The sequence below is a fragment of the Emys orbicularis genome, chromosome 18 (genome assembly GCF_028017835.1).
Source record: "Emys orbicularis isolate rEmyOrb1 chromosome 18, rEmyOrb1.hap1, whole genome shotgun sequence".
NCBI lineage: Eukaryota > Metazoa > Chordata > Testudines > Emydidae > Emys > Emys orbicularis.
Genome location: NC_088700.1, coordinates 14,150,074 through 14,161,594, shown reverse-complemented (window position 1 = coordinate 14,161,594; position 11,521 = coordinate 14,150,074). Strand labels below are relative to the sequence as shown.

Genomic DNA, 11,521 nt, shown 5'->3' with positions numbered 1-11,521 from the left:
GGGGCAACGTGTGACCAACTTCCCATGAGCCCTGTTGAGAACTGCAGCCCCCAGCCCTGGACCTACAGCCCGCACCTGCCCCTCCTTCCCCCTGCCCGCCCAGCAGCAGCCCCGGACCCACCAGTCTGCAGCTCCTCCTCCCCCCTAAATCCCACAGCCTGCACCTCCCCCTAGATCCTGCAGCGCCAGCCCCACAGCCTGCATCTCCCCCCCGACCCACAACCTGTAGCCCCCCAGTCCCTCCAGAGAGACATTACCCTGCCCCCCCTCCCGGCAGCCCCAGCCCCATAGCTCCCAGCCCCAGGCCTCCACCCCCCAGATCCTAGAGCTCAGGACCCACAGCCTGCAGCTCCCCAGCCCCCCTCCAAGACCCTCCCTGCAGCCCGGTCTCCCGACCCTCGGCCCCAGGAGGGGAGGGGGCGCCTGTCACAGCCACAGGCGCAGGGGAGGGGCAGGACCCGGCTCCTCCTGCCCCAGCCCGCGGGAGGAGCCTGCCCGGCCGGGCCGGCGCTGCGCGCTGCAGCATGACCGCGGCGGAGGCGAAGGACTATCTCTCGCGGAGAGCGATCCCGCAGCTCTTCGAGGTGAGCGCCGGGACAGGGGACGGGCCCTGGGGCTGAGGGTCTGCGCCCCGCTCCGCGCTGGGAGATCCCAGCCAAGCGCCGGGGGTCCCAGGCTCTCCCGGTCCGGGTGCAGCTCCAGCCCCCTCTGCACAGAGAGCCCCGGGGACCCCAGAGCCCAGCCCACTCCCATCCCCGGTAACCCCTCCCCAAGCTCCATACCCCGTGTATCCCTCCCGTATACCCCGTGCCCCCGCCTTTCCCTCCCCTCCACCTTCCCTCATACTCCCTGCCACTCTCCTTCTACTTCTCTCCCCTTCACCTCCCCTCATACCCCGTCCCCTGCCACCCTCCTCTCATACCCCCTGTCCCCTGCCACCCTCCTGCTACATCCCTCCCCTCCACCTCCCCTCAAACCCCCGTCCTCTGCCACCCTCCTGCTACATCCCTCCCCTCCACCTCCCCTCACACCCCCGTCCTCTGCCACCCTCCTTCCACATTCTCCCCTCCACCTCCCCTCAACCCACCTTTCCCCAGCCACCCTCCCTCTACATCCCTCCCCTTCACCTCCCCTCATACCTCAAGGCCTCCAGCACCTTTATAGTACTCCCCTCCCCTCATATACCATGCCCTCCATCAGCACCCCTAGTCCACTCTCCCCTCATATCCCTGGGCTCCTTCCATTTGCTCTCACCCTGTCCCCTCTCCCCTGTCTCCCCTTTTACCTCCTTCCCCTGTATGATTTGTTCAATTATCCCCTTCTCATTTACCTTCGTCCCAATCCCCACTCTTGCCTGTAGACTCTCCCCCTCCCTCTCTGTAGGTGCCCCTTCACCCTGAACCCTCCTGCTCTTGAATAACCCACCTTCTTTTGTACCCTCGTCTGCTTTACCCCTCCCTCTGCTTCCTTTCCCCGTTTCCCCTTCCCTACCCTACCTCTGAGAGGAGGCTTTGGCTATATCTGGTTCAGTGGGCAGTATGCTTTGCCCAGGCACATCCAGCAGTTGGTGAGGCTCAGAAGAGGCAGGTTCAAAGGAAGATAGGAATGGCCAAGCCCTCTCTGATCCGGAAACCTGCCGCCTCCAGCGCTGTCCTGTCCTGATTAGAGATGCAATAAATCTGCATGTGTGGATTTCCCACCCGTGCTGAGGATGTGGGCTCTCCCTATGGCTTTCTGGCCTCCCCAACCTTCTTGGCATCATTCAGGCTTTCACTCTCGGCAGAATTACAAAGAGGTGCCTGCTTCCTCGCCCTTCGAATCCAGGCAATGCAGTGTGTGGATTGAGATAATGGGCCTGATTCTCCTCTTGCTTGCCCCAGTGTCTCTCCCTGGATCTAACCCAGGGTAGGTGAGCGGAGACTCAGAACCCAGAGCTGAACTGACCACGTTCGTCTTCGTGGGGTTTTGTGGGGTTACTCTCAGGGATGGCATTGTTACCCGTTTGGCATCTGGGTATTTTTCCACAAGCAGCTAGCTGATGTACTGATCCAGCGTCCCATTCACCAGCAGGAGCATCCGGTATAGAATTCAAAACTGCTGTACATTTTAAAGGGGCAGCTGCTTGAGTGATCTCTCAGCTGTTTGATTTGGGGGGGGGCTTTCTTCCCCCCCCCCCACAACACCCCCATGAAGTATGACTGCATATCTTGGTTTGACAGATTGATGTGCTTCCTGTTTAACAAGGGCGTGCTGGATGGGGGGCGGGGGGGGGGGGGGAGAGCAGAAGAACCATTCACGAGCTACAACCTAAATGCAGAGCAACTTTACTGATTTCAATGGACTCCTGATTTACGCTGGTGTAATGGAGTCGAAAGTTTGGCCCGATGTATATGAAGCACTAACAGCATAGCAACAAGGCCAGCATCAGACAGTCTCGATTATTGAATTAACTGAGACACTCACCACTGTCCTTACAAATAAGGCCGAGGGTGGCATGTGCCGCGAAATTAGCTCCATACCGTTGGGCTCCTACGATGGCAGCGGGAGGAATATTATGGAGCAGCTATAAAATGGGCTGCAGCAGGAGCAGCTGACGCTAATAACCTTACTAGTGTTTTCGGAAGGGCTTTCCTTTGGTTTTCCAGTAACAGCTGGCTTTAAAACACAGAGCTGAGCAGAGGCAGAAACAAAATGAGAACATAAAGCCCCAGAGATCTGGCCCAAATCTCCCTCTGGTTTCTATAGTCCCTGTCTATTATGCACCTGATCAGTTCTGCACCAGGAAGAAGAATTTCATCCTGACCCCAGCTGGTGATCACCTTATGCCTTGACGCATGAGGATTGGCCTTCCCCACTGCAGAAAGCTGTAGATTGTTCCTAAGGAAGGGTGAAATTCAAAGCCCCTCCAGCACTTAAACCCTTAACCTGAAGTTTCACATGGACCCGCTGTACCGGTGTAAATGTCACCGTTGTAGAGTAAGAGAACCTGAGTGGCCCCAGCGCAGGGAGGCGAACAGAGGCGTTTCTGCTTTGTGGACCCTGAGTGCCACCAATCCTTGCAGCATTAGGATGATTTGCCTGCTGCGTGCTGGTTAGTTCTCAACGGCCCAGAGCATTCCAGGGATTCAAAAAAATTGATATTAATGATGCGATGCGTTTGTGTGTCTGTATCTGTCTGTCCTCTGGCAATGTTTTTGGGCAGCCTGGATTCGGAGTGTGTGCACCACAGTCTGTCCATTTGCCATGTGGGCATAATGCACGAGACTGCTCTCCTTTGCCCGAGCGCTGGGTGGACTGACAGTGTATGGAAAGCGCTAACGTTGTTACTGGGACAACAGGCTGGAAGAAAACCCTGTGGTCTCCTACCACCCTCCACTGCAGGGCTCCCCGGTTCCAAAACCAGCGCGTGGTTCAGCCACGCTGGTGACACTGGCACTCTGGCTTTCAGCACGTGGCTTGCTGGAGTGTTTCCTCTTAGAAAGAGTCCAGCTGCTTCCAGTATGGGATAGAGTGTGATCCAGGCTTGTGAATGGAGAGCTCCAGTCCGGTCCCCTCCCTGATGGGCGTGACTGTTTGCTTTTCAGGGGGAAGTTGCCGGCTGTGTGAGGTCATTGTTTATTTGATTGCCCATTCAAAATTGCATCCAGAGCTTGGTACCTGGGTCACTGAAGGGTTAATTCTAAGGGCTGCCTCAGCAACTTGCCAGGACCCTGCGAGCTGCTTGGCGGCCCCGATCCTGCAGGCATCTTGGCACGTCAGGGCAGAATGGCTGACTCGTCGTTCTCTCAGGGTTCATACACAGCGCCCGTTGCTGTGGCGTCTCGCTGCCTCTTCCTGCCCCCAATCCTCGCCCGGCTCTAGAAATTCATCCTCCAAGATGTGGGGAACAGAGTCGGGAGGGACTTGAGGAAGGGCATGAAAAGGCACGTGGGGGGAGGGGCTCAGCAAGAGTGGCCCTGTAGAAAAATGTTCAGTCCAAACCCTGCCCAAGTGCAGCACCCCTCCCACCCCGCAGCAGGGCTCTTGGTGCAAAGGTGTGAAGTGATGAGGGGGGAGCCCCCGAGCGCCCTTCCTGGTTCTATCATTGATGCTCTCTACGGCCTTGAGCGAGTCCCTTCCCCTCTCTGAGCCTGGCTCCCTGCGTATAGGGCCTTCCGTGGGGAAAAAATCCCTAACGGGCCCTTGAATGCCCAGGTATGGTGAGAACTGGTGGCTGGAGGCTGAAGCCAGACAAATCCAGAGTAGAAATAAGGCGCCATTTTGTTTAACAGTGAGGGTGATTAACCATAGGAACAACCTTCCAGGGCAGTCGTGGATTCTCTGTCTGGTGAGGTTTTCAAGACAAGACTGGACACCTTCCCGGAAGATATGCTTTAGTGATTGGGCACAGTAGAGGGGTAACGGGCTGAGATTCTCTGGCCTGTGTGCTACAGGAGGGCAGACAGACTGGGTGATTAATGATCTCTTCTGGCCCTAACATCTGCAACTCTCAAATCTTTGCCGAGCGCTTGGCGTTCGCCTGGTGACAAGAGCTAGGGATTTATTATTCTCCAATGGCAGAAGACTCTTCCGGACGGGGCCCATAGCAACCTGCAAACCTCTGTGTCCTGGCTTGGAGCACTCACCGCTCCCAGGCCTATGCTCTCTCACGCAACGGCGCTTTGAAGGATCCGCTTTGAAAGGAGCCGTGGCACTCATATCCCCTGCAGTTGCCTTTGATCCTGCCAGGTGCACCCCTCTCCCCCCAACACAGGCTGTGTGTTCCCGTGGCTGGGCTGGAGCGTCCGTGCTCCCCCCCCCATTTTGTTCCTAGCTGCTTCAAGTGGTTGGAGGCGCTTGCAGCTTCTCATCATGGCTGTTAGCAAACACTGACGTGGAAATGAGCGAGCTGTGGCTCATTAATATAACAAGCGAGCAGCATTGCCAGCAGCACTAGCTCCAGTGGGAATCAAAGAAGGCGATCTTCCCACCTGCACGATAGTCCGAGGGCCACAGGGCTGTAGGCGACCCTGTGATCATGTGGCTCAGAGACTGCACTTGTCTCTCATTATTGCTCCTTGCTTATCCCCGGGAACATCATGCAGTGGTGTTGCAGGCCTAGCACCCCTGGATACCACACACTGAGAGAGACACAGGTGAGCTGAGGGGTTGGAGCAGGGGAATCAGGACACCTGGGTTCTCTTTCCTACCTCTTCTTTTGGCCCTTTGCCTCCTTAGGCAAGTCATGTCACTTCTCTATGCTTCACTTCTCTCCTCTGTAGGTACCTGCCTCAGCAGGCTGATAAGAGGATTCGTTAGTGAATATTTGCAAAGTGCTTTAAGGATATCTGCTCTGCTAAGCACTGATAAGATAGGGCTGGATTCCATCACCATCACTCACGCCCAGTAGGACCTTATTCCACCACTCTCCTGAGTTCCTTCCCTGGTGTGAGCTGCAGAATCTGACCCACAGCCAATGTGCTGGAGCTGTGTCTCTGGGCTGGTTCCCAGGTGCTGTTCTGTGCTAGGTCACATCTCAGTGCTCGGAAGCTGTGCGCTAGCCCGGAGAATATCGCAGGCGAGTCATGTCTCAGTTTAGTGGGCCCAGCACGACCGTGGTTCGCTAGAGCAGGTGCTGTAATAGTGGAGGCTACACAGTGCTGGCTGCCAGCAAGCAGAAAGAACATGGTATAACATTGCTGGAGAGAGGGGCCTGGATGCTGAGCTGTAATTGCACCTTTCCTCAGGGTGGGCCAGGTTCATTAGCTCCATGTGACAAAGATGGAAACAGGCATGGAGAGGTGAAGTGATTTATCCAAGGTCAACAGTGAGTCAGTGGCAGAGCCAGACACAAAACCCAGGTCTCTTCACTCCCATCGCCCTGTTCTAAGCAGTGGACTCCCTGCCTTGCTATGTAGGGAGGTGGTTTAATCCTAGCTCTGTGCTGGAGCTCCCTGGGGAAATGCGGCTGTGTCTTGGTGCAGGTCTTTCCCCCGAACTGCGGCGTAGTACGGACAGAGGAGGTAATTCAGGCGCGGATTGGGATATAGGTTACACGAGTTGTTTTGACCCAGATCCTCAAAGGTCCTTCCTGCCCCCTGCAAACCTCTCCCATGTCTCCTACATTGTGCTGCTAAAACCCCTGGGGGTGGAGTTTCTTTTGGGACCCCTTTCCAGTGCTTTCCTTCTCTGGAGGGCTCACAAGATACAGTAATCCCCTTGCCCTGCAGTACCAACTTTGGCCACTGGGTGTGTGCTTGTCCACCTCTCTGCCACCCTCTTGTCCCCCTTTTCTGTCCAGCACCCACATTAGGCAGTTTTTTTCAGAGTTCATGAGAAATCTGCAGGCTGCCACTGCCATGCCCCAGAGAGCCCTTCTCCTGCCTTGAGTCCCTAAAGGAAGCTGGGAGGAGTCTGCTCATAGCCCCGTGGAATCTCTGTAGAGATCAGCTTGGTTTAGAGCCCTTCTGCGGCTTCCTTTTTCTTCCTGCCGATGGGTGCATTTGTGTTTTGGCTGAGTGCCGCTGTGACGGACGTCCCTGGGTCGCTTTTCCTTCTTCTAGGAACTGCCAGGCTGGATCAGCCCTATGGTCCAGCCAGCCCAGTGTCAGGTATTTGCAGCCATCAGTAGCAAAGGTTTCAGAGGAAGGTGCCCCCTCACACCTGAGAATAGCCAGGCCTTGCTCACTATCTCCTTGGTCTGCAAAATATGCAGCCGTCAAGCACAGTAAAACCAAGGCACCCACCAGTGTAATGAAAGCGTGAGTCTCTGAGCATAAACACACGTCAGGACTTGGGCTATATGGTGTCCTGCTAGGCTCCTGGAGGGACAAGCGCCTCCCTCATTTCCATCCCTCCTTCTAGTACACCAGAGCCATGCAGCCACCCAGCAGGAACAGGCAGAGATGATTCCAGCACTCCACAGATTTCATCACCGCCCCCCTGCTCTGCAGAATCTCGCCACCCAATTCTCCCTCTCTTTTCCCTGCTGTCTCTCACCGTGCCTTGTCTGACCTGTGTCTGCTTCCTTCCCAGAGCATGTTAACAGGCTTGATGTATTACTGCCCTGAGGACCCCATCGACTACCTGGAGCGCTGCTTGCAGAAGGTCCGGGAGCTGGGTGGTCCCGAGAAGGTGCAATGGGACACTTTCATTGGCCAGGAGCGGCGGACCCTACCCCCCATCAATGGCGGGCAAGGGAAGAAACCCATTTTCTGGACAGGTGAGCTGCACCTTGAACTGGCGTCTGTTCAGAGTGGGGGGGGATCAGGGGCAGGACTGCTCGGGGGCAAACTTTCTCGGGGGCCTGAGTACGTGCAAACAAGACAAAGACCATGCAGGTGCAAATGCTCACAGATCCCAGTGCACATGCGTGAGCATGTCTGCCCACAGGTTGGCACAGACTTGTGTGCACCTGCACATGCCCAGGCACATACCTGTTGCCCACCTGCATGCACACCTGCAGTGATGAGCTCCCAAAATCCTAATAACCGGTTCCCTACCGGGTCCTCGGTGGCACTTCGGCAGTGTGTGTGGGGGGGTCTTCACTCGCTCTGGGTTTTCGGCGGCATTTCGGCGGCGGGTCCTTCACCTGGAGCGAGTGAAGACACCACCACCCCGCCGCCGAAGTGCCACCGAAGACCCGGTTGGGAACCGCGCGGTGAGTATAAGCCCCACGTGCCTGTCTCTTCCCCCCCCCCATCCGACCCCAACCCACTTACTGCCCCCGACTGCCCCCCTCGGAACCTGCAACCCATCAACCCCCCCCGCTCCTTGTCCCCTGACCACCCCCTCCCGAGACCCCCCCACCCTAACTGCCCCCCGGGACCCTACCCCCTACCCAACTTGCCCCGCTCCCTGTCCCCTGACTGCCCCGACCCCATCCACCACCACCCCGGAACTCCCATGCCTACCCAACCCCCCCCCGTTCCCTGTCCCCTGACCGCCCCCCAGAACCTCCGCCCCCTCCAACCGCTCCCTGCCCCTTATCCAGCCCCTCCTCCTAGCCCTGGCCCCCTTACGTGCTGCTCAAACCTATATCCCTATGTGCCACTCAGGTCAGCTCCTCAGTGTATCAGCACTGCAGCCACCTGAGTGGACCATGTGCAGTCCCACTGCAGCTGATGCATTGCCCCTGGTTTCTCTTGCAGACCCCCTTGCAGGGCCATACCGCCGGTATGGGTGCCTGCCACCCATCCAGAGCCAGTTCTCCATCGAGAGTGACTCGGACATGACAGAGTCCACTGGACTGATCCAGGAGTATGACGTCTTCGACCCCAGTAGACCCCGCCCCAAAATCATCTTTGTGATTGGTGAGAAACTTGCTTACCTACAGCTGTGGGATGAGCCATGCAGCTTGGGTAATCCCTCTGGGGAGAGGCGGAGGAATAACTGAGCATGGGAGAGGGAGAGGGAGGGGAGAAGAGAGGCAGAGGAAGGACGGGGAGATAGAGATGGGAGACAAATGAAGAAGCGTCCTGTAATCTCCAGTGGGTTTCCCTATTAGACAGCCACATACTAAGGAAGAGGACAATTTGCAAGCCTCAGTTTCCACATCTGTAAAATGGGCATAATGCTGCACTGCTTTGCTGGGGGCTGGAAAGGGTTAATTCATAAATACCTGTTAAGCACTTTGAGATCCTGGAATGGGAGGCGCTGGAGAAGGATCATTATTCCCCTAAGGACGGCTGCTTCCTCCTCTATTTCCCCACCATTCCTGATGAGTTTGGAGGGCATTTGGTTGTTGTCTCAATTACATATGTTGTTGCTAGCGTAGCTATTTTGGGGGAAATGGCCTCCTACCCCTTTAATGCCTGCAGCCAGCTTCTCCTCACACTTACATCAGTGAAACTCCATGGGTTTCCTCCTGATTTACACCGGTGTAGGTGAGAGAAGAACCAGGCCTTTGTATTCAATGGCAGGAACTCACCTGCCTTATCAGAGGCTCCCTCATCAGTTCAGTGAAGAAGCCCAAAGCTGGCTAATCCCATACAGGGGACTCGACCCTGGCACCTGTGTTGAATGCGCATGCTGCAGACAACAGACACAGGGGCTTGATAAATCCATGAGTATCTGGGGAACCAGGAGTAGAACCCATGTTCTCTTGCTCTAAGAACACGGCCATTACCACTTGAGCTTTTCCAGAGCTGCTAGTAGGTAACTTACTTGCACACACGTACCCCTTGGGGGAAACCTTGGCAGGGCAAGGAAAGAGCCTCTTGGCCAAGGCTTGGGGGTGCTCAGGCACGGATGCCTCCTTGACCCTCTCTTGCTTGGCAGGGGGCCCTGGCAGCGGGAAGGGCACTCAGAGCACCAAGATGGCCTCCCACTTCGGCTTCGTCTGCATCTCGGTCGGTGAGATCCTGCGCAACCAGCTGATCCACCACGCCACCAGCGACAGGAAGTGGGAGCTGATCGCCAAGATCATCGCCAACGGGGAACTGGCCCCGCCAGTGAGTCATGGCCAGAGCTTCCTATCACCTCTTCAGCGCAGCCCGAGGGGGCATCCATGCAGCCTGCAAGAGACTCCCTGCCTTCTGCACTCATGGGCCACCCGGCAGCCACCAGCTGGGAATGACTTTTTGGTCCCTTCTGAGCCGGGCTGGGTTCAGCCCAGTGACCTGTAGGTGAGAGGCTCAGTCTCCATCCCCCATTACCAGCCCCTTGAGAGGTCTCTTTGCCTTGCAGGAAACGACCATTGAGGAGCTGAAGCAGCAGTTCATTAAGCAGCAGGACGCCAAAGGCTTCGTGGTGGACGGGTTCCCGAGGGAGATAGGACAGGCCTTCACCTTCGAGGAGCAGGTGAGGTGCAACTGTGGATAAACAAAGGGGCTTTACAAGGCTTTCCTGTCCGTCCTGGGCTGCCCCTTTCCCTGCACCCTCACCAGGCACCGGCTCCCTGGGGCCCGCTCTGAAGGTGTGTGCCCCTCTTCTGGCACCCTGTGCCCCGGGCCTCTCCGAAGAGCATCCCCTCACCTGGCGCTATCCTCCTTGGATGTGCTGCTTTGTCCTTTCCCTTTTTCTGGTTATTGGATGTTGGCGGAGCCCCTCCATTCTGCCCCCTCCCTCCCACCTAAGGGCGTATGCCCCTGCTCCAGGCTCCGCTCTCTGAGGATACAGGGCACGGCCTGGCATAACCCAACTACACAGAGGACAAAGACCGTTGCTCTCGGTGACCCTTTGCTGGCCAAGGGCAGGTGCATGGCTCAGTTTTCCCCTCCTCTCCTAAGACACACACCTTTGGTTCCACTGCACCCTCTGCACCGGGTGCCAGCCTGTGCTTTGGAGCTGCCATGGTAGTGCCCCTCCTCTCCGAGGACATGTCAGGCACCTGCCGTTGTTCCTGCAGTGCCGGAGGACGGTGAGAGCCCGGCCAGCGCCACAGAGGGAGGAGTCACGTCTGTGCTCAGGGTCCCAGATATGATCATGATCGACTCAGTTCAGCCCTGAGGGTCCTGGGAATGCCTGGACCCTTCTAGCCCCTGAGGGACAGGGTCATGCTGATTCGGGGATGCCCCGGGGCTCTCCAGACCCCTCTGTGGGATGGCAGGACTCATTGGAGACATGCAGCTCCTCTGCGGAACGGGGGGTGTTGATGCGGAGGGGCTGGGAACCATTAGAGCCCTTTGCTGATGGGATCTCGGCTCCCAAGGAGCCCTGAAATCCTCAGAGTCCTGTCGGGCCCATCAAGGACTCCCCAGAGCCCCCCATAGGGAAGGGATCACCGCTGTATTGCCATCGGGTGCTCGTCTCTCTCACTGGCAGATCGGCTCCCCAGACCTGGTGGTTTTCTTGGCCTGCTCCAACCAACGTCTCCGGCAGCGTCTGGAGAAACGGGCGCAGGAGCAGGGCCGGCCGGACGATAACGCCCACGCCATTGACCGGAGGGTGGAGACCTTCAAGCAGAACATCCCGCTGATTGTGAAATATTACCAGGACAAGAGCGTCATCGTCCGGGTAAGGCTCCGTCGGGGCAGCCCACGCCTGGGTTGGGACACTGCCTTTCCCACTGAAGCTGGTCTAGTCAGCCGTCACAGACACCAACTCTTGCACAGATCCAAGCCTTGGGTCTTGACGTCTTGGTTACCAGCTTGATTGAGGGTCTTGACACATACTGGGTCCAGGTCTCTTGTACTCATCACAAAGGGTAAGCATGGGGCATGCTCACAGGTGCATCGACCTGCCTAATGTGTACTGTGGCCCTGAGGTCTCGCTCGTCTGAGATGCAGGTGGGATTCACTGTGGGGGAGTCCTGAACCCCAGAGAGGAGTGGGGTTCCCAGTCTCCCTTCCCCCACCACACCCCTCCCCCGCCCCCACCCCCAGAACCCGACTGACGGCCGTCTCTGTCTTTCCTCTTTCAGTTTGACGCAGACAGAGAGGAGGACGACGTATTTGGTGACATCAGCTCTATGGTTCAGGAGCGGCTCTTCCCGCGTGGCATTGATGCAGCAGGTGAGAGGGGAGCCCCTTAGGCGCAGTCAGGGTGACTGGCCAAGGGAACTGGGCTGCCCACGGGAACGCAGAGCCTTGGGAGTTGTAAC

General features: G+C 57.2%; 1 protein-coding gene across 1 annotated transcript in view; it reads left to right on the top strand.

Moving 5' to 3' along the window:
- The first annotated feature begins 524 nt into the window (after positions 1–524).
- AK1 (adenylate kinase 1) overlaps positions 525–11,521 on the top strand; it is a 33,591-nt gene continuing 22,594 nt past the window's right edge. Inside the window, exons 1-7 of the mRNA XM_065418857.1 lie at positions 525–584; positions 7,015–7,201; positions 8,130–8,291; positions 9,259–9,431; positions 9,667–9,780; positions 10,744–10,935; positions 11,342–11,432. Of these exons, the coding sequence (XP_065274929.1) occupies positions 525–584; positions 7,015–7,201; positions 8,130–8,291; positions 9,259–9,431; positions 9,667–9,780; positions 10,744–10,935; positions 11,342–11,432 (979 nt within the window). The remainder of the gene's footprint in view (positions 585–7,014; positions 7,202–8,129; positions 8,292–9,258; positions 9,432–9,666; positions 9,781–10,743; positions 10,936–11,341; positions 11,433–11,521) is intronic.